The following is a 23379-nucleotide window of genomic DNA, read 5'->3' on the forward strand; positions in this document are numbered from 1 at the left end:
AATTTGAGAAAGTGCGATTATACACTATATTTACATTTACAATTAAAATATTATATTTCCTACAATGATATAGTTAATTCATTATTTACAAACATTTTTAGTAATATTAATGTTTTATTACATTATGCATAATAATATCGATATATAATAAGATTATTATGTTATATATAGTAATATTTTACATAATAATATTATTACATTACCTTTAGTAATATTAATTTAATTATGTTTTATTCAACAAATACTTTGTTTTTTGGTTCATTTAGAATAAGTTTATAAAAGATTAAGAACATTATTTGATTGACTAAGAACATAATTAAGTATACTTGTGTGTGTGTGTGTGTCTTACATTAAGTAAAGGAATGGAAATGATATATTAATGAATATGTGTTCTCTCCACTTTGCTCCAATAATAATAATTTTAGATTAGATTACATGCATAGTAGTGTTATGTGGTTTATGGAATGGAAATGATTTATTTATGAAAATAAGTTTGATGCAATATTTGCAGTAAATGGATGATGAATGATGAGGCAGAGTAATCCACTGACTTTGAAGCTTGAGTTAGCTTTTCTGAAGCCAGTGAGATTAATGATTAACTAAACTTTTTTATTTTCTTTTTTTTTTTTAGCATTTGTTACAGTGATATATTTAGTTTAATCCTTTACCCCAGTGAGAGCAAACAAAGTTTGTGCCTGAAAATATCTTCAGGACTGAATATAGTGTTGTACTATCTTATCTTACTTGGGTAAGTAGTACAACACCAGGCAACTCATAGCAAAGGTGGAGCAAGCTACCAACACTCCTATCCCAGTATCTCCCATAATGCAAAACACATCTCCTTGTGGATATGTATACTGTTATGCATTAAGGGATTGGCCACTACCCAGACTAGTTTCAACCTTTATTGAGGTCTCTTCAGTGGGAGCCAGGCCCAGATTTGGAGATACCAGGCAGAAGCAGTAGCAAGGTCATCTTTACCTATAGCTTGCTCCACCTTTGCTACGAGTTGCCTAGTATTGTACTACTTACCCAGGTAAGATAGTACAACACTATATTCAGTCCTGAAGATATTTTCAGGCACATACTTTGTTTGCTCTCACTGGGGTAAAGGATTAAACTAAATTTATTATAGTCTAACCTAGTGAAAAATAAACTTTCAACATCTTTGTCTAAATCCAGAGTAATTTAATAAAAAAAAGGTGGCAAATCTTTTGGCAACTCCTATAGGTAAAGATGACCTTGCTACTGCTTCTGCCTGGTATCTCCAACTCTGGGCCTGGCTCCCACTGAAGAGACCTCAATAAAGGTCGAAACTAGTTTGGGTAGTGGCCAATCCCTTAATGCATAACAGTATACATATCCACAAAGAGATGTGTTTTGCATTATGGGAGATACTGGGATAGGAGTGTTGGTAGCTTGCTTCACCTTTGCTACGAGTTACCTGGTGTTGTACTACTTACCCAGGTAAGATAAGATAGTACAACACTATATTCAGTCCTGAAGATATTTTCAGGTGCAAACTTTCTTTGCTCTCACTTGGGTAAAGGATTAAACTAAATTTATTATAGTCTAACCTAGTGAAAAATAAACTTTCAACATTTGTTACTGTGGTTAATACATTTTATGTGAAATGTATGGTAACTGTTGCAGTGTGCTCATACAACAATTTCCATAGTTCAGCTTTTAATGTTCTGTGACTGTTCAGATGTTTTACCTTATATAGCAAGTTGCTCAGTAAACATGGAAGTAATAATGGTAATAATTTCCCAGCACTGAGCTTGAAGCTATATGGTGTGAAGTGGAAGCTATCAGGATGACATATTTTTCAGGTTATTGCTGTACACTGGCAGTTTATTTGCTGGGAACGAAGAAATGCATTGCCAAATTACCCAAATGAGTACTCATTCAGTAATTATTATGGACTTAAATTATCCGAATAATTGATTGAGTATTAGAGAAAACTTGTGATAAGAATGAAGGAGAATTTATTGAGCTACTATGTGACATCTTTCTCAAGCAGCATGTAATAGAAGCAACTCAAAGACAAAGAGTGTTAGATTTGATCATATCATCAGAAGATGTCACAGTAAGGATATCAACGGTGCATTTTGAAAAGATGCTTAAATGATGTGATATCTGAATATGTTCATAGCGTTCAAAGAAATAGGAATAAAATGGATGTGAGATATCATTAAACAAGAGATCTAGAAGAAAATGAAGATGTGGAAGAAATATCATGAGAAAAGTTATGAGTTCTATACAGAAAGTTAAGTTGGAGTATGAAAAGAAATTATCTACGCAGGCAAATGCTAATCCAAAAGATTTAATCATTATGCAGTAAGTAAAAGAAAGGATGAATGAATATGGGAGAATAACTTTACTGAATATATATGGTATTCTTGTTTCCAAAGTCGATGAGATTGTTCAATTAATGAGTGCTAAGTTCAATTAATGGGTTCAATTTTGCTAAGATATATCAACCAGGTGTTTGTGACATAATGCACATTGAAGGTACATGAGAAGGAGGTTCTAGAGTTTTTGCATAACCTGGATAAGAATTTAGCAATTGGGACAGAAGGGATATCAACATGCATGCTGAAAGACTGTTCAGCCATACTGGCTAAGCCCTTGACATGTTTGTATAATTCTAGTCTTAGCTCAGGAAAGATTGCACAGGAATGGAAATAATGCATGATAATCTTGTTGTACAAGAGTGATGCAAAGACTGATGTGTCTAACTGTTGACTTATCAGTATCTCTGTAGTAATTGTACAGATTTTAGAGAAGAAAGTAAAAACTCTCATACAGGAATGGGAGGACAAACAAAATATATTTGCAAGGAACAGCATGGGTTTACTAAAGGGAAGTTGTGTCTGAAAAATTTACTCATATTTTATAATAATGTTACAGATGAGTTGGATAAAGGGAATCGATGCATTGTGATACTTTTGGACTCTGTTATGGCATGTGAAAGGCTGTTGCATAAACTAGAAATTTGGGATCGGAATATAAACTATTGGCTTAGATAAGCGGGGGTTAATGGGCGGGTATCAGAAAGTGGTATATAGGGTACGTGAATCTGCCAGATTTAAGGTGACCAGTGACATTCCCCAGGGAATCGGTCCTTGGACCACTGGTGTTTAATATGTATATTAATGATATTTGGAAAGGGGCTGACAGGAGACCTTTAGTTGTTTGGTGATGGTGCAAAGATAAGCAGGACATTCAGAGATGCTACTGATATACGGTTTTACAGGGCGGTTTGAATAGGCTGAAAGTGTGGGCAAACAATAATAGCTATCGATTCAATGTTTGTAAGTATAAAGTTATGTACTCTGCCGTGATATGATATCCAACACCATATTATATTAGTGGGACTATCCTTGAAATAAGTGACAAAGCTAGAGATCTTGGAGTTATGGTGGATAGAAAGTTGAAGTTCAAAGTTTGCATAACAAAAATTGAATAGGATTGCACCTGGACTACTTTGCACAGATTTTGTCTCCTGGGTTCCAAAGGGATAAAAAAGAGAAGCTGTGGAAAGGTTGCAAAGAAGAGTTATAAAGATGATATTAGGATTGTGGAATATAGATTAGGACTGCTGACATTGAAAGGCAGAAGAAAGAGGGCTTAATATGGTGGGGGTCTATAAACTTTTGAGAGTGTGTTATAGGATATCAGTTGATAAAATTTTTCATTATATGGAAGGTGAGGGGAGGACAAGGTTGGCATCTGTGGAAATAAAGTTTGTATACAGTTAAAAAAGGGATAAGTTATTTACTTCTGTCATAGAGCCATGAATGAGTGGAACAGTTTACCTGTTGAAGTAGTAAGTGCACCTAGTGTGAATGTGTTTAAGAAAGAGGCAGCATCAGCTGATGTGGGTAATGCATCACCTCCCTTGATGAGTCCTTGACTCCCTGGAGGTCTAATAATAATAATTAAGGCTATTTAAAAATCATGCTGTCTCCAGCTAAATTCATTGTATAAATTGCTTATATTGTTCAAATTTATTCTGTATTTAAATGTACTGTGTTAAAATATTTTTTGCACTTATTATTTTCAATTTATATATTTTTGAGAGGACTTTAAAGTTATGATTTTTTTTATGTTTTCAGAAGTGAATCTGATTCTCAAGATGTTAGTGTTTCGCCACTGGCATTAGCTGCTTGCATGCGTGTTGATTCATGTTTTGACTCTGCCTTAATTCCAAGTATACAAGCTTCCATTACTTTTGAGCTTATACAGCTGACATTTTATAATCATTTCAAAGGAATCGGTATGTATCTATAAAGGTTTACAAATTAATTTCAAAAATTATATCCATTTTTTGGAGTCACATAAGGATTTTTCACAAACTTGATACATAATTAACAGGCATGTCTTTATTTTTTACTTATTTTGACATAATGATCTGCCAAGAATTGCCATTTTTTGGTCACCCTGCCACCATCTGTAATTGGATAGCCAGCTTTCTCTCTGGTCATTCACTGTTGATGGCAAATGCCATCAACAGTGAATGACCAGAGAGAAAGCTGATGAAGTGAGAAAGTTGAGAAAGAAAATGCCAAGCTTCTCTACTAATTCAGGAGTGCCTCAGGACTCTGTCCTATCACTTACTCTCTTTCTCCTGTACATAAATGACTTACTCTCAATCACCACATATGCTATCTACAGGTTTGCAGATAATAGTACTCTCCATTCATCCTACTCATTTGACAAACCATGCACTGTCAGACATCTCGAGTTGACATCTTCACGCAGAGTCTTAAAAATTGATCTACTTATCTTCCTTCAATGCGGTGAGGACAGTCTTGTTATCTTCAATGCCACCAAAATACAATCTCACCTTATCTCTCACAAAAGAGATCTCAGCTCATGTACCCTTAAAAATCACAGACAAGATCAGATTTCTCTACTGGAGTTATTTACTTCTATTCTCTCCTGACATAAACATTTCACGTCAATAGTTTCCTCGATATCCAAAAAGCTTGGCATTTTCTTTCATTCAAGGTGATTTTTATAACTAACCAACTCTCAGCTTTATACAAATCTTAAATCTACCCATCCTTATAATACTACTCACATGTTTGGGGTGGTGTGCCTAAAACTCTCATAAAAATTCTTAATGCTGCCCAGAGGTGAGCAGTTTGGCTCATAGATGATCCTGATGTTACAGGTTCACTTCAGCCCCTACCTCACGTGTGCAATGTTTCAGTACTGTGTCTATTCTACAGTTATTGCGACAGTCCATGGTCATTGCGACACTGAAGTGGCACCCATCATTCCTCAACTTTTTGTGCATCTGTTAATACAAGAGCAGTCATTCATTCATTCATTTCATATAGTGAGTCAATGGCCATGAGCCCCTTTTACAGGGAGGTAAGGCACCACCTCAATCCCCCTATTTTTATCCGGGCTCAGGACTGGCATAGCTGACAATTCAGACCTATGCCTTAAGTATTCCTGACTGTATCCGTGTGTGTTCATGGGGCCGATTTGCCTGCTTGCAGGATGAAAAACCCCAGATAAACTTGGGGAAAAATCCTGCTTCCACGCCAAAGACCGGCTAACTTGGTTATGGCTGAGGAAGATCCTTAAGCTCCTCACGTCGTTGACAGGAATCAAACCTAGGACACTCCTTCCCCAGGCATATGGGTGCGAAGCGCATAGCCACTAGGCTAACTGCGCAGACACAAGAGCAGTAGCTATCAAGCACTCCTTTACTGTGCAACTTCAAGCACACTGAACCTGCTTTTCTTTTTCCTCTTTTATTCCATCTACCTCTGCCATCTAGAATAGCCCTCCTCTTGAAATATTCTTACCAAACAACTATAACTTGCAAATCCTTACAGGTCATTCAATCTCCCATGTATAAGATCAATATCTCATCTTCTTTTTATCCTCTTTTACCTTGCGGTGTCGAGTATTTATTAATGATCGGACCTTAAACCATTCACAGGATAAGGTGGTCAGCCCTATGCCCCGGTATATCCTATGTCCGTGGTTCTCAAGGCCGGTTTGCCTGCTTTGCAGGATGAAAAATCCCAGGATAAACTGGGGGAAAAACCCTACTATCCATGCCCAAGACCAGTTATTATTCTTCTGATGTTAATTTTTGATTTTGATTATAAATTAAAAAATTAACATCAGAAGAAAATAAAATAAAGTTTACATAAATACATATGTTTAGTCAAAATCCTTATTTTTTTATTATGCATATTTCAAAATTCATAACGATATTAAAAATTTGTCAACCTATTTCAATTTTTGTTCCATACTTCAGATTATGCTTTTAAATAATTCACTTTGGTTGGATAGCATTTAATAAAATGTGGACTCTGAGAATAATTTACATATTCAGGAATGATTCATATAACTTAAACTTAGTTTAATTAAATCATTTTTATTGGTAAAACAATTAAAGCTAGTATTAATTATTATGTACTGGCTGGATGGAATTTAATAAAATTGGATATTTATCATCTGTTTTAAAATTTGCAAGTCATTTCAATTTTGATTTCAGTTTGAATGCAAAAATTCAGTAAAACAAATTATATCTAGAGTTCTGAAAGCAAAAAAAATATTGATGTTTCATAAACAAGTTATTTTTAAAAATCTAACAGTGTGGCTCTTCAGGGCCTTTTGAATACCAACTGGCATTATAGTGCTTGTGAACAGTGGCAGAATCGATCTTTGGAAATTCATCTTCGAACTGTTCAAGCTGAATTATATGTAAACAGTTATATTACTCTGCAAAGCTTATATTTATTATGTCATATGGATATTGTATAACAAGTTTTATTTTTCATCAGTCTTAGGTTTTAGACTGATTATTGATCTTTTTGCGTTCTATTTTTAATTGGCAAAATCATTAGAATTTTTTCTTTTCATTATAATGAGACCATTTCCATTGATAAAATGATTTGAAACCATAATAATGATTCCTACATATCTTGATTGAATTTAAAGAAGTTTTGTATCTAAAATCACAATTAAAAGATATCCTTTTAAATTGGACCAATTTAATAACAGAATTTTCCCCCTCTCCCAAAATTTTTGAAACATAACAGTAACTAATTTAATTGTTATAATAATGAATGGTATCATTATACAACAATGTATTTACAAAATGTAAACATATTTTGTGATTGTCTGCAATCACATTCTTATGCTTTTGAGGGAAAGCTTGATCTTTTGTTTTTAACAACCACCATTTTATGGTCTATTTCTTCAGCTGTTCGGAATAATGGGAAAGCAAATAACTAAGACTTTGAAACCAGTGTATTATGTCAGTTAATTGTATTCAGATTATTTAAAAGCCATTGAGCCTAGCATGAAAGAGAAGATTAAATGAGATGCTTTATCACCAGTAGTTTCCCTTTATAAATACCTGCTGTAATCTGCTATTATACTAATATATACTAGCATACTTTGTATGCTAGTATATATTAGTATAATAGCAGATTATACTAATTTAATTATAATAGCAGATTATACTAATTTAATTATAATAGCAGATTATACTAATTATACTCAGCTTTGTACCTCCTTTCCATTGTATTTTATATCCTGATGAAATTTTTCATTCTTTACTTCACTCACTACACCAGTATCTCTAGAAAAACTGAATGAGAGCACAAGAAATAATAAGAAATGGTCCTTAAAATGCATATGACAACTCCATTTTTAAATTTCTTGAATAAAATGTTCTTTTGAATGGGGATCTGTGTTGTTTCCAATAAATTTTATTGCAACATTTTTTTATTATTATTATTACAGGAATACCTTGTATAGCGTGGTTAATTGGTTCCAAGAAGCATCCGCGCTATGCAAAACCGCATTGTTTGAGGTCTATTTATAAAGGTTTTCAATTTAATTTGTTTATTACAAAAATTTAGGATAATAAAAATGAACAAAAAATTGTTATTTTTATTAACTAAATAATTAAAATCCTTTTAAACTGATATAAAAGTTGTAGAAAACAAAACAAATATTGCTTCAATTTTAGCATACAGTAATTTACTTTTTACTAAAGTAGTCTTTTAGTGTTGGCTGAACCATCCTTGTCTGTTTTGTCTCTTCAAGTACTAGATCTCTATAGCATTTGATGGCATTACTGAGACTTTGTCTCACTTTGATGCTTCTTTCCAAATTCGCGTCAGCATTTATGAGAAAATCGGAGGCTTCGTCGATTTTTCTCACAAAAGTTGAAAGGTCAGCAAAGGAAAATTCTTCAACCATGATATCATTGGGGTCGTCTTCTTCTTCTTCATAGGCTCATTGTTGACTCCAAAAGGGTTTCATCATCCAGATCATTTGAACGAGAATCAATACATTCATTCACATTGTTACAATCTAAACTTGTAAAACCAAGATCTTTGCCCATCTGCACAATTTCTGTTGAGATTTCCTCTTTCTGTGTTGCAAAGGCAACAAAGTTCTTTGAACAATGCAGCAAGATATTATGCCATACGGCTCTCATGTTGCTTTCAGTCACCTCTTGCAAAGATTCATAAATATTTTGAATGGCATCTTTTATGTTAAATTTCTTCCAAAATTCATTCAAAGTCCAAGAATCTTCTTTGCTGCAGCTTTAATAGCTTGAGCAAAAGTTCTTCTTAAATAGTAAGCCTTGAAAGTGGAGATAATGCCTTATCCATCGGCTGCAGAATTGATGTTGTGTTTGGAGGGAAAAAATGAATCTTGACATTTTCATATAAGTCAGTCAATAGAGTTGGATGGCCTGGTGCATTGTCTAATAAAAGCAAAATTTTTAAAGGAATATCATTCTTTTTACAATAGCTTTTAACTTCAGGGCAAAAACAAGTTTTAAACCATTCTTCAAAAATTGAACGAGTCACCCACGCTTTTTTATTCGAACGCCAATGAACAGATAAATTGTTTTTTGTAAAACCCTTAAGAGCTCTTGGGTTTTCCTCTATGTACACTAACAGTGGCTTCAATTTTAAATCACCTGATGTATTACCTCCTAGTAAAAGTGTCAATCGGTCTTTTGACACTTTATACCCAGCTTGTGTTTTTTCCTTCTCTGCTAGAAATGTGCACGATGGCATTCTTTTCCAGAACAAGCCAGTCTCGTCAGTGTTAAAAATTTGATCATCTGTGTAGCCTTCCTTCTCAATAAGCTCCTTCAATTCATTTTGAAATAATTCTGCAGTTTTAGTGTCAGCACTTGCACTTTCACCTGGGATTCTTATGTTATGGAGTCCCATATGCTTTTTGAAATTGTAGAACCACCCGCGACTTGCTATAAAAGTTTCACTGGTTATACCTCCGTCATTTTTGCTCCTTCAATTCATTTTGAAATAATTCTGCAGTTTTAGTGTCAGCACTTGCACTTTCACCTGGGATTCTTATGTTATGGAGTCCCATATGCTTTTTGAAATTGTAGAACCACCCGCGACTTGCTATAAAAGTTTCACTGGTTATACCTCCGTCATTTTTGCTTTCATTTTCTTTTATTTTGATATATAGACTTGTTGCTTTTGCCTGGATTATCATTTGACTCAAAGGAATCTTTTTCTGATTACAATCTTCAATCCAGATCATTAGATGGCGTTCCATATTTTCCATTGTAGAAGATCGATTTCTCATGATCACTTTTGACATATAAGAAGCGGTGCTCCTTTCATGTTGTTTAATCTTTTCTTTGCTCTGAATAATTGTTCGTACAGATGATTCATTCATTGAATTTTCACGTGTTATTTTAGCAAACGAAGCACCATTCTCGTGACACTTTATAATTTCAAGTTTCTTCTCTAATGTCAACCACTTGTATTTTTTTGTTACTCCAGCAGTGTCTTCTTTGTTTTGTCCCTTTTCACTCATACTTAAATAATAAAAAAATATTAAATACTAATATTAACATAAATAATAAAATGCGGGGGTAAAACGTGTCTACGTGAGAGCCAATCAAATAACTACTGCATAAACGTGGCTCTTGACTGTCACTTGCTGCACCTGGAGTCGCCGGTCAGTGTTGACAGTATTAGTGTAATAATAAAAACCGTGTTAGACTAAAACCCGCGTTGTTCAAAACCGCGTTATACAAGGTATTCCTGTATTATTACACAATCCAACACAATTTTTGCTGACTTTTATATGATACTTGTTTTTTACTAATTTGGGTGCACTGATTTCAAATATCAAACCCATTTTTCTCTATCACGTCAGGTTTTTCCTCTATGGCATTTTCTTTTTGCTAATTTTGCTAGTTTTTGATAGTTTTAAGGAGACAGTACTATTTAGAGGATCAAAATAATCGATTTTTTAATATTATTTTCTGAAAGTGTGTACTTTTAAAAATCTGTTCCTAACTTTTTATCAAGAAATTCGAAAAATTACCAAAGATATAGTCTATTATTCAAAGCGGTGCGCAGATCAGAATCGGAGTGCTCACCGCTCTCGCTTGTTAGTAAACGAATAAATGCGTAAGAACCTGCAATGGCACGTACTGGCGCTTTGAATGCGAGAGAGGCCGATAATTAGATACATAACTACTTAACAATATTCATTAAAAATTACAAGAATATTTATAAAAAATAACAATTTTACTTACACGAGTTTCAGGGAATAAATTTTTGTTTGTAGCAATTTCTGCTGTGTGTTCTGTTTTGGCAATCCCTTTGAATACTCCAACAGTAGTCGGCCAGCATGTGAGAATCCCATCTTCCTTGGTACCTGTCTTCCATAGTTTTTAAGTCTTGATGAAATCTTTCGCCTTGTTCATCGCTTACAGCACCTAAATTCTCAGGAAATCTATCAAGATCACTGTATAGGAAATGAAGCTTTATGCTCATGTTGCAACCTAGGCGCTGGAAATTTTCAAGCATTGTTTCCACTAAATCTTTGTAATTGCACGCTTTTTTTGTTTCTAAGAAAATTATTCGCAACCATCGTAAATGAAGTCCAGGCCTCTTTCTCAATTTCGTTCATAGAGTTGATGAAATTTGGGTCTCTCATTGAAGTTCTAATTTGCGGTCCATCAAATACACCGGCTTTAATTTTTTCATAACTAAGTCGTTGAAATTTTTCACATATGTATTGGAAACAGTCACCTTGTAAATCTAAAGCTTTAACATACTGCTTTATAAGACCTAGTTTGATGTGTAGAGGTGGAAAAATTATTTTTTCTCTTTCGATTAAAGGTTGATTTATAAAATTCTGTTCTCCAACATTTAACGATATTCTAAGAGGCCAATGTTTCTGACTCCAGTGTTGGTTTCTAGCTCGACTATCCCAGAAGCATAGGAAATATGGAAACTTTGTATATCCTCTGTGAAAGCCAAGTAAAAAGTTCACCATTTTAAGATCCACACAGATGATCCAGTTATGGTCTGTATATTTTAATAACTTCAGAACCTTTTTAATGGCCTCATATGTTTCCTTTAAGTAGACTGAATAGCCAATAGGAATTGAGCCATATACATTCCCATTGTGTAGTAAGACACACTTGAGACTTCTGCTTGAACTGTCGATAAATAAACGCCACTCATTTCAGTTAGTAAACCTGACACATTGTTACAGTAAACAAACCCACACTCGTGTTTAAAATATTGTACAAGATTACTTTCCCTGCTATGATAAAAAGTTATCTTCGTATCTTGCTCCAGTAAGTTTTTTTCATTTAATCTTGAAGCCTACAATTCCGATGATTCCTTTGATAGGCCCAAATTTCTTACTAAGTCATTTAATTCTGTTGGAGTAAAACATTGCGGTTCAGAACTAGAAATTAAATTTTCATTGTCTAAATCAACATCCGGGTCTTGCTCCTCAAGAACATCTGGCATATCCCGATCATGCTCGTTCTCAAGTAAAGGAAGTCCTTTATAAGTTGGCACGGCTATTTCATTGGAATGAGCAACTGGCCGAATTGCTGAGTCGAGATTTGGATACACAATTTTTTTCTTATTCTTCTTATTATAACCAGAAGTCTGAACTAAACAAAAAAAGCAATCATCTACGTGATTTGTCGGTTCACGCCAAATCATTGGAATGCCAAAAGCTAATTTTTGGCATTTTCCCTTGCTCCACTGTCGTAAATTTTCTACACTTGACTTACACACTTTATTTGGAGCCCATGACTTGTCCTGATCTGCAATTCTTACATCAAAGTATGCAAAGTACACTTTCTTAATGAAATCAGTGATATTTGTCCTTTGACGGGGAACAGTAAAGCTGGCACAAATGTAGCAGAAGGAATCTACACTATTGACACAATTTCGGGTAGTAGACATGATGTATTTTCTGCCGACTAACATGCAATTAACAAGACAAAAAAAACCAGAGACTTTATTGAAACGTTATAAGCGCTCATCATACTTTCACGATCGATTAACGATTGACTGATTTCGATCATTCTTTTGTCCGCTATGACGCATATAGCATTCATTTGTTTTAGGCAGTTGTCATCGCCTACTTTTCATCACCTAAATGTATTAGGTCGGTTATCGGCCTCTCTCGCATTCAAAGCACCAGTATGTGCCGTTGCACATTCTTATTCATTTATTCGTTTATAACAAGCAAGAGCGGTGAGCGCTCTGATTATGATCTGCGCACTGCTTTGAATAATAGGCTATATCTTCGGTAATTTTTCGAATTTCTTGATAAAAAGTTAGGAACAGATTTTTAAAAGTACATACTTTCAGAAAATAATATTAAAAAGTCAATTTTTTTTGATCCTCTAAATAGTACTGCCCCCTTAAAAAACCATCAAAAACTTACAAATTAGCAAAAAGAAAATGCCATAGAGGAAAAACCTGACGTGATAGAGAAAAATGGGTTTGATATTTGAAATCAACGCACCCAAATTAGTAAAAAATAGTGTCAGATCGTAATCAGCAGAAAAAAAAAATTTTTTTTTGTTGGCCAGTGTTATTATTCAGGCCTCCATGGAGTCAAAAGACTCATCGTGGGAGGTCCTTTCTAAGAAACACAAAGCCTATCATACCACTCCTTAAATGCATTGACCGTTCTCGCCTCTCACCACTCCATCAGGCAATGCATTCCATGGTTCAACCACTCCTCATGCAAAGAAACCACTCCTCACCTTCTTTCTCACAGTTTCCTTTCGCAATTTCCAGGGATGGCCCCTTGTCATGACCCTTTCCTGCTGTTCAACCAAGCGAAAGAACTTCCCAGTGTCAACCCTGTAACCACCTCTCAACAGTTTAAAAGTCTCAATCACATCACCCCTCCTTCTTCTATCCACCAAACTCTGCGGTCCACACTCCCTCAACCGATCCTCAAACCAATCTGTGCTTATTTTTTGATTATGATCACTTTTATTATTATTATTATTATTTCGGGCGACTCCAGGTGTCCTTAGACTCACATTTCCTCCTATCACTTTTCCTTCAAACCATTCATATTCGGTTAATTTTCTTATATCTAGCTTCAGAAACATTTTCTTTGAGCATTCAAAATAGTTGGAACTTAATTAGCAGAGATACTTGAAATGCTTGACATTTAACTTAAAATTTTATATGAAGCAGTGGATGAAGACGTCATTTGGATTCTCTAGATTTAACAGAACATTTGGATCTTCTAAATTTTTAAAGTAAATATATTTTAACAACCTGAAAGGAAAAGCATTTTGTTTTTTTTTATCAATACTTGTTATGAACTTCACCATCTCATTCACAAATAAAAGTGATTATCATTAACAATGACTCATTAACAATTATGGTCCTTCTTGTCAGTTAAGTCTTATCATGCCATGGTAGTAGATTCACAATATTTACTTTCTCAATCTTCTTTTTTGCTTCTGTCAGCAACTGTTTCATATCTTCTCACATTGCATATTTCTCGGTTTTAAAATCATAAAATCATATGCTCCTTCGATAACAATTTTTTAACGTCTATCCTCTACAAACTAACAGCTGCACTAACATCCTTTATCTTTGCACCTGGAAAACATGCTTTCATCCGGTTTTTTTTTTTTTTTTTTTTTTTTTTTTTTTTTTTTTTTTTTAAGTATATCTCTTATTATTGAATTGCCATACAATAACTTCTCCTTCCTTCCAGTTTCTCACTCTTTCATACCCGTCTCATTCACTTTTTCTAAAGTGCATTCTTCCTCCTGTTGTGTCACATGCTATTTATTTTTCTCCTTACTGTCACATCATCCACATTACCTTCATATTTTGTCCACTATCGCTCACTCCTGCTATTTCATTCTCTACACTTTCACCATTCTGCATTACATCAATAATGTTAGTTAGTCCATTCACCCGCTTTTGTCATGACTCACATTTGTTACACTCACACATGAAATATTGCCAGCATACCCTCTTTTCACTCTCATTTTCATACTATAAATCATTTGGCCTTGGCAATGAGTACAAACACTACATCGCAATAAATGTTTCATGTTAAACTCAATGAAGAAGGAAACCTTGACCACCATCTTTCCCATATGCATTATGCCATGTAAAACACTTCTTTTTAAATGATAATGCATATTAAGTTTTGCAAATAAACACATGGTGCTCAACCTATCTGTATGCCACATGCAGCACTGCTACTTCTGTGTGTTATGCTAGTATTACTATCAAATTTAATTTGCTTTTGTGAAGTTTTGTGGGTTGCTCTCTATTTTTGGCAGGTAATTTTTATTGTTTATGACATTGCATTTTACATTGGATGAAACATTTGTATTAAAGCATTTCTAGTTGGAAAAGTACAGATAGGTTATATCCATGGACCACAAGCCTTATGAACACATTGAAGATTTGGACAAAAAAATACATTCTTTATGTTCCTTGTGTCATACTCTTATATATTGATTAGGCAGAAATAGCAATCTTCTTCTGTATAGATTTTTGTTCCATAGCATACTATCACAATGACAAAAGCAAGAGACTTTGTTTTGAGTGTTTCCTGAATCTGTTTAACAGTTCAAACATTTGATCTGGTATCCATAGTTAATCGTCCATGGTTGATCTCAAAGTTTCATCTAAAAATATGCATAATACATTAAAATGCAAACTTATTTAATACTGACTATTTACAAACTTAAATTATAGCCCACCAGCAAACTGTCTGGCATTTTCAAGGCGTTTACGGAAAGATATAAAAACTAGTAAGTGCAAATTGAAAGGAACATAAAAAACGTTGTAAACCAACTATTAGCTAAGGTTACATGTTCGCGTGACAGAGAGGACTTATTGTTCTTATTCATTATCACGCATGTGTGTTAGTTGTAAACATGTAATGTGATTACTGGCTAGCTGTAGTTCAGATTGATTTAGAGAGAGGATCAGTTTTTTCCACGAACTGTTTGGGATTGCATCCTGATTTCTGTTGAGGTTTCCGCCAGTTATTAACACTATTGTGGCTTCCTTGAATAAACAATGTCTGTAGTCGTCATCCAGATATGGCATGGAGCTGTTTTGCCACTCTATCGTATGGTTAGACATACAGAAATGATGTGCTAAGCCGGAAGAGATACTTCTGTTGTGGTTTACATCATCAACATGTTCTTTTTATCTGATTTCTAAACCGTGAAGTTTGTCCGATGTAGGCAAGACCACAAGAGCAAGGAATGTAATATACTCCTGGATATTTGTAGAATGGCACCTTATCTTTTGGGGATCCTAAACCTTGTCTGATGCTGGTGGTTGGTTTGAAGACCACTCTGATGTTGTAGGCTCTTAGTATTCTGGCTATTTGATAAGAAATTGACTTGATGAAAGGGAACACTACAGTAGAAATGTGCTGGGAGCGTGATTCTTCTTGTCTGGGTTTGTCACCATATAGATATTTTTTGCTGATGTTTGGAGGATATCCATTTTGTAATAATGTGTTGGCTATTAGTGAGAGTCCAGTCTGTGTATCCTCCTCTTCTGATATAAACTTTCTGACCCTATATTTCAACATGTGGATAATGCTCAGTTTGTGTATCTTGTGATGGTTTAAAGTTGGGCTTTCTGTAAATAGATAATTTGACATTATCTGATGGATATCCTCCAAACATCATCAAAAAATATCTATACAGTGACAACCCCAGACAAGAAGAATCACTCTCCTAGCACATTTCTACTGTAGTGATCCCTTTGATCAAGTCAATTTCTTATCAAATAGCCAGAATACTAAGAGCCTACAACATCAGAGTGGTCTTCAAACCAACCACAAGCATAAGTTTTAGGATCCCCAAAAGATAAGGTGCCATTCTACAAATATCCAGGAGTATATTACATTTGTTATATCTTTGTGGTTTTCGGCGTTATTCGCATCTTATCTCTTATTTGTCCTATCTTAAACTTTATCTTTTGTTATCATTAAATTTTAGTACTTTACTTATTATCAGTTAATTCGTTTGCCAACAAATTTATATTATTTAATGACTGTGCCAGCCGGCAACTAAATTCTGATACACTAACCAAGATTACTTAGAAAGAAAATGCAGTCATGGTCCCATTTCTTATATTATTAGTGGATTCCCCTTTTATGCACGGTTCGTAATTTTCCAGGCGGTAATTCAATCCACAGAAAGCATGACAAACTCATTTGATTACACATAAAGAAATACGTTTATTTAGCACAAAACATAATGATACAAGTTAGTTAATCCTTAAATTAAAAGAGTCTGGGTTCACTCCCTTTTCTTAATTTAACACATCCAAAATTTCTACACTGTAATCCTCTATACTGACACAAATTTCCTCACTTATGTATATATAACTATCCTCAGACTCTGACAACATATACTAAATAACCAATCTACTATCACACATGCTAATTACATATATATATACAAGTCAATTCAGTAACTCTGACATAGATTTCTTGAGGCAATGCTCCTTCTTATATTTTAGACTTAATCCTCCCCCAAAATTTTAGTTAACATTCAATTAGGTTTTAACAGTATAACATTATTATTCTTTAGACACAAACAGTTCGTATCCTCGGTCTCCTACTTGCCTCAAGCCTAAAATGCCTTTTCCTTAAATATAGACAAAATGTCCAAACTGCAGACAGTTCTTGTAACACTTCACAGAAATGGGCTGTTCTTAAAGACCAGTTCTCCTTACTCCACGGTTACTCCGATATTAATATGAAAAGATTTCTGCTTACCGTTCTTGCTTTGTCTGGATATTCGGATCTCTTTACTGTACTTTCTTTAATGGCGGCTTCACTATTCCTTTGTTCCACACGAAACGAAACACTCTTACACTGAATTATACACTGACGTTAACTCATCAGTGGCCCTTTTTTTCTTAGGAATCTGGACGCACTATAGCTGCAGCTTTGATCCACGTAGCACACATAGCAAGGGGAGATTCTTGCTATGCATGGCGGCAAGCTTTTCACAGCTATACAGCCTTCCGCACAGGAAATCAGGTAGCAACAAAATGAGAAGAAAAAGAGAGCGATTCAAATCCCCGCCGAAACCTATATACTCCAAAACAGTGCCCTCACTTGGTGGTGTCGTCATACGTATGGTGGCTGCCGATTGGATACCGTGGCCACGAAGTATCCTTGACATGGCCTAAAACTATTATTAGCTTGTACACACACCCTTTTAGAATTTATACATGATTTTCTACCTTAATAGATTTAACAAACCTTCTCTATTTAGTTTATGGGATACTTTAATATTGCTTAGAATTTGCTAATCTGGATATACACATGTTCTTGGGCATTAATGAGCACATTTTCTGTTTGGAGGCATAAGTATGGCCTTATCCATTCCTTCTGAGCTAACTCTATGTTGGGTCAGAAAAGGGAGATGACTCATCACATTTTCTCGACACAACACATTCCTTGCTCTTGTGGTCTCGCCTACATCAGACAAACTTCACGGAGTTTAGAAATCAGACAAAAAGAACATGTTGGTGATGTAAACCACAACAGAAGTATCTCTTCCGGCTTAGCACATCATTTCTGTATGTTTAACCATACGATAGAGGGGCAAAAACAGCTCCATGCCATATCTGGATGACGACTACAGACATTGTTTATTCAAGGAAGCCACAATAGTGTTAATAACCGGCAGAAACCTCAACAGAAATCAGGGTGCAATCCTAAACAGTTCATGGAAAAACCTGATCTGATCCTCTCTCTCAATCAATCTGAACTACAGCTAGCCAGTAATCAGGTTACACGTTTACAACAAACACGCATGCGTGATAATGAATAAAAACAATAAGTCCTTTCAGTCTCTGTCACGCGAACGTGTAACCTTAGCTACTAGTTTGTTTACAACGTTTTTTATGTTCCTTTCAATTTACATTTACTAGTTTTTATGTCTTTCCGTAAACACCTTGAAAAAGCCAGACAGTTTGCTGGCGAAAGTGGTAACTGTAATGTAAGTTTGTTTGTAATTGGTATTAAATAAGTATTAAATAAGTTTGTATTTTAATTATAAAACGACCAAATATGTTTAGTTTAAACAGTTTAATGCATAATTACATATTTCTGACAAATTCTGCAATGTTCTGCAACCTGGATTCATTACAAACTCCAAGAAATTGTAGTGTTATAATTTTTAATAGCGTTATAATAGTTATAATTTTATAACAGAATGCAGAAATGAAAATTAAATATACAAAATAAAACAAAATAAATATAAAAAATAAAACAAAATAAATATAAAAAATAAAACAAAATAAATATACAAAATAAAACAAAATGATGTGTTCAAACAGAAAGCAGCACCCAGACTTATGCATCGAAACAGTGACTAGGACATGGCATATGGCATTTTTTCTTTCTCATTAAGTCTTGAATGTTTTCTATTGCAAACATGTCAGATGGTGTACTTCTATACACTTGGATAAAGGATTAAACAAAAATATAATTTCTTGGTGTACTTTAGGTTCTTAACTACCAAAGCCATTGTTCTCCTTATTGGGGATAGTAATTTTATATATATATATATATATATCCATGCCGTTGCGTGCTCACATAATTACATTGGTTTGGTGTGCTGTCGTGTGGTTTATGAAACCCGCGCTACAAATTTCGTGTCAATTTGACTGTATGCATGGGCGTGTATCCACAGAAAATTTTCCAGTGGGGGAACAAAGCTTGAAGACAAATAATTACATCAATAAACGTCTTTTAACTTTTTTTGATGTAATTATTTGTCGATGTAAACTATAAATACATTATTTTCATTTTGCGTCGATTTTAATGATATTTCATTCTTGGGGGAAAAAAGTATTCAGAATTAATAGTTTTTAGCACAATTTCATATATAAAAAAATTGACCGCCATATTTTATTAAAAATCAACTAAATAATTAATCCGGAATTAAATTATTTCAGTTTAAAAGCAAAAAAATCATAAACTAACAAGTAAAATAATATTAAATTACATACACTTACCTTTTAAAAATGTATTTTTCTGTTTAAATTTGTTGCACTATAATTTACAATTCACACTTCACTCAGTGACTCACTAGACACAGAGGGCAAACTAACTGGTCACACGTGTTTTATTGCTGCAATAAAACACTTGTTCTATGGCTACCCAGCCGTGGGCCAAAACAGGTCAACCTATAATAAAATTTTAAGATAGACAAAGCGTCCCAGGATCAAGGGTGTAAGATTACATATCTCAATCAATTTTACGATTATAATTTGTGGAATTTTCTAATCGATCCCAGGGGAAGTCCTCCTCCCCCTTGCGGGCACCCATGATCGTGTGATTGCATTTTTATCAGTAAATAATCATATGATAAACTAATCTATTATTGATAAACTTTTGAGAGGGCATAGTGCATCAGTACTCATCTTAATTGGTCTAATGCAATTAATTGCAGGATAACTTTGAATATTTCTGCATAGAGTGAGGGAACAACCTGTTTTAGGATTTATTAGAAAATAACAATGAAGGAGAATGCTATATTTGGTTGGTATATTTGAGATACTCAAAGATGAAAATATGTGTTGGTAGTTTTTTCCTACTTGGTTAGACTATAATAAATTTACTTTAATCCTTTATCCAAGTGTAAGCAAACAGAGTTTGCACCTAAAGTATCTTCAGGACTGAGGCAACTCGTGGTAAAGATGGATCAAGCTCTCATCACTCCTTGTCTTGGTATCTCCCGTAAGGCAAAGCACATCTCCTAGCAGACATGTATAATGCTATGCATTAAGTGGGAGCCAGACCCAGAAGTGGTGATAATAAGGCATAAGCAATGGAGAAGTCATATTTACCTATACGAGTTGCCAAAAGGTGTACCACCTTATTATTGAATTACTCTGGATTTAGAGAATACCACGTTATTATTAAATTACTCTGGATCTAGAGAAAGGTGTTGGAATTTTTTTTCACTTGGTTAGACTATAATAAATTTAGTTTAATCCTTTATCCAAGTGTAAGCAAACAAAGTTTGCTTACACTTGGATAAAGTTGCCTCAGTCCTGAAGTATCTTCAGGACTGAGGCAACTCGTGGTAAAGGTGGACCAAGCTCTCATTGCTCTTTGTCTCAGTATCTCCCATAATGCAAAGCACAAATCCAGAGTAATTTAATAATAAGGTGGTACACCTTTTGGCAACTCGTATAGGTAAATATAACTTCTCCATTGCGACCTTAACTGAGGTCTTGTCAGTGTCTCCCACTGATGAGACCTCAGTTAAGGTCGAAACTGGTCTGGGTGGCCCTTCCCTTAATGCATAGCATTATACATGTCCACAAGGAGATGTGCTTTGCATTATGGGGGATACTGAGACAAGAAGTGATGAGAGCTTGGTCCACCTTTACCACGAGTTTCCTCAGTTTTGAAGATACTTCAGGAGCCAACTTTGTTTGCTTACACTTGGATAAAGGATTAAACTAAATTTATAATGAAAATATGTGAACCATCATTTATAAGACATGTAAGAATAGGAAAGAATAAGTGTGAGTAGAAACACTTTCATTAATGGTAAACGAATTATTAATAATTCTCATTTGTGATATGTGTCCTATAAGTTGCTGGGTAGAGCAAATAGCAGGTTTCTATAAAGTCTAAACATGAATAAGTAAATTTATGATGGCATAATTTAAAAAAAAAAACTTATGAAGAGGGAGAGTATTGCAGAAATAAATATGGTTTGATGGAGCAGCAAATCATCTCATAAAATTTGTTGCACATGTTATATATATTTGTCTGGTTTTTGTATATTTCGCTCTGTTTTCCAAGAATTTTATTTTGTTTACTGAGACTCAGTATACATAACATCCGATCATTATCAGAATTATCCATACTTCCGGGAATCCTTCATTCATTAGTTGTTGTTGTTTTTATGTATCAGCAGTTCTTGTCTTATCAATCTAACAAATACTGATATTTTGTTGTAGATCAACAACATCTTATAATATACAGAATATTCATTTTTATTCAGGAATAGATATTTGTTTCCGAAGACTAGAATAAAAATGTCTCTATATACCGTTAAAAAACTTTGCAACCTCAACAGATGCTATACTGCAAAAGCAAAAGAAAAAACAATTAGCTTTTTCTCCTAACATCCACTTTCAAATTTTCAGTTCCAGAAAACATGTGTAACAGCTGTTTGTAATACAGCCATCAGATACAGAAAGTGCTCAACTCATGACAAGTGACAACGTTTAATTGGATTAGTTGACACAATAACAAATCACAGATGCTGGGTGAGCTCAAAATGTTATCTCACCCAGCCTCGCCTTCTCAGCGGTCTAAAAATATTAGAAAGCTAAGAATTTGACCCACTATGCCCTCTTTACATCTTTTCCAAGGGCTCAAAAGTGTATGCATTTTGAAAGCACACCCCAGGCTATTAACACCAATTTGATGCAATGTTTACGTGTCGAAAAGTGCCCTCTTCATGAAGCACTAATGCTTTATTGTCCTCCTGAAGAGGACAATAAAGCATTAGTATATTGTGTTCAATTTTAAGTCTGCAAACAATTGATGGAGTCTTTAACAGGAATAAATGCAAAAATATAATATTGGTGATACTGATATTTTGTGGATGAGCACCGCACACCTGGAATATTCGCACCTGATACATATATATATATATATATATATATATATATATATATATATATATAACACAGAACATGATATTTTGTGAAGAATCTGTATGTGATAGAGGAAACAAGTTAGCAAACAACAATCAAGCCTTTTCAGGTCCCGTAAACTATGTAGGCCTGTGTTATTCAATAAAACATTTGTTTCTGTTAATATGTTTTTAATATTAATTTGATTCCTTAGTTTACCCAAAGGTTCATCAAGAGTAAAACATTGGTTTAAATATTTCTTCTTGATTGACCTTTTAATTATGTTACTTTAGAAAAATAGTATATATGAATTATTCTGCATCAAAAGATGCCTCTTTGAATTTTTACTTGTAAACTTGGAGGTACTTTCATGTTATGAGACAACTACAGTATACAGTTTCCATATGTATTTTTATTTATTTTTACCCATATTGTGCAAGAATTGCTGGGCCTAGTACTGCATTTTCGAACAAATTAGTTATTAATCATTATGAGCTTGAAAAGTTAATCAGATTTTTATTCTAACAGCTAGTGAAAATTTAAAAAAAATGATAGTAATTGACATTGAACATGAATAAGCAATAATTGGTGATTAACAAACTAGTATTAAATTCATTGGGATTTATTATAATGATGGCTTAGAGTCCAGTTCCAAAAGTATTTAGAAATGCCACTCTAGGCAAACTTATAATTTCTGACCACAGTGCCTAGAGCCTTCATGATTTCTGATACACATACACATAGTGGCTTAGTTATTATTTTTACCTATCTAATACTGAGTGGCACTTACTTTAGAAGCATAAATTTCACAGAAAGCTTCAGATTTTTTATTATTATTATTATTATTATTATTATTCAGGCCTCCAAGGAGTCAAAAGACTCTTCGAGGGAGATCCTTCCTAAGACATAAAGTCTGTCAAGACTCATCGAAGGGAGATCCCTCCCTGAGAAACACAAAGTCTATCATACCACTCTTTAAACTCACTGACCGTTCTCGCTTCCACCACTCCATCAGGCAATGCATTCCACGGCTCAACCACCCTCCACACAAAGAAACCACTCCTCACCCTCTTGCTCACAGTTTCCTTTCGTAACTTCCAGGGATGACCTCTTGTCATCACTCCTTCCCGCTGATCAACCAAGCGAAAGAACTCCCCAGTGTCAACCCTGTAACCACCTCTCAACAGTTTAAAAGTCTCAATCATATCACCTCTCCTTCTTCTATCCACCAAACTCTGCAGTCCACATTCTCTCAGCTGATCCTCATAACTATCCTTGTACAGTCCTGAAACCATCTTTGTCATCCGTCTTTGTATCCTTTCCACAGTTAATTTATCCCCTTCAAATCCTGGGGACCAAATCTGAGAACAATAAT

The 23379-nt window shown here is 34.4% G+C and overlaps 1 protein-coding gene across 1 annotated transcript in view; it reads left to right on the forward strand.

Annotated features, from left to right (window-relative positions):
* Window positions 1–23379, forward strand: part of Vps13B (vacuolar protein sorting 13B) — a 1316993-nt gene that overhangs the window by 688702 nt on the left and 604912 nt on the right. Inside the window, exon 28 of the mRNA XM_090406926.1 lies at window positions 4122–4282. Within this exon, the coding sequence (XP_090263052.1) occupies window positions 4122–4282 (161 nt within the window). The remainder of the gene's footprint in view (window positions 1–4121; window positions 4283–23379) is intronic.

Source organism: Typopeltis vanoorti, chromosome 17, assembly GCF_054136105.1.
Source record: "Typopeltis vanoorti isolate ZY-2024b chromosome 17, IOZ_Tvanoo_1.0, whole genome shotgun sequence".
Lineage (NCBI taxonomy): Eukaryota > Metazoa > Arthropoda > Arachnida > Uropygi > Thelyphonidae > Typopeltis > Typopeltis vanoorti.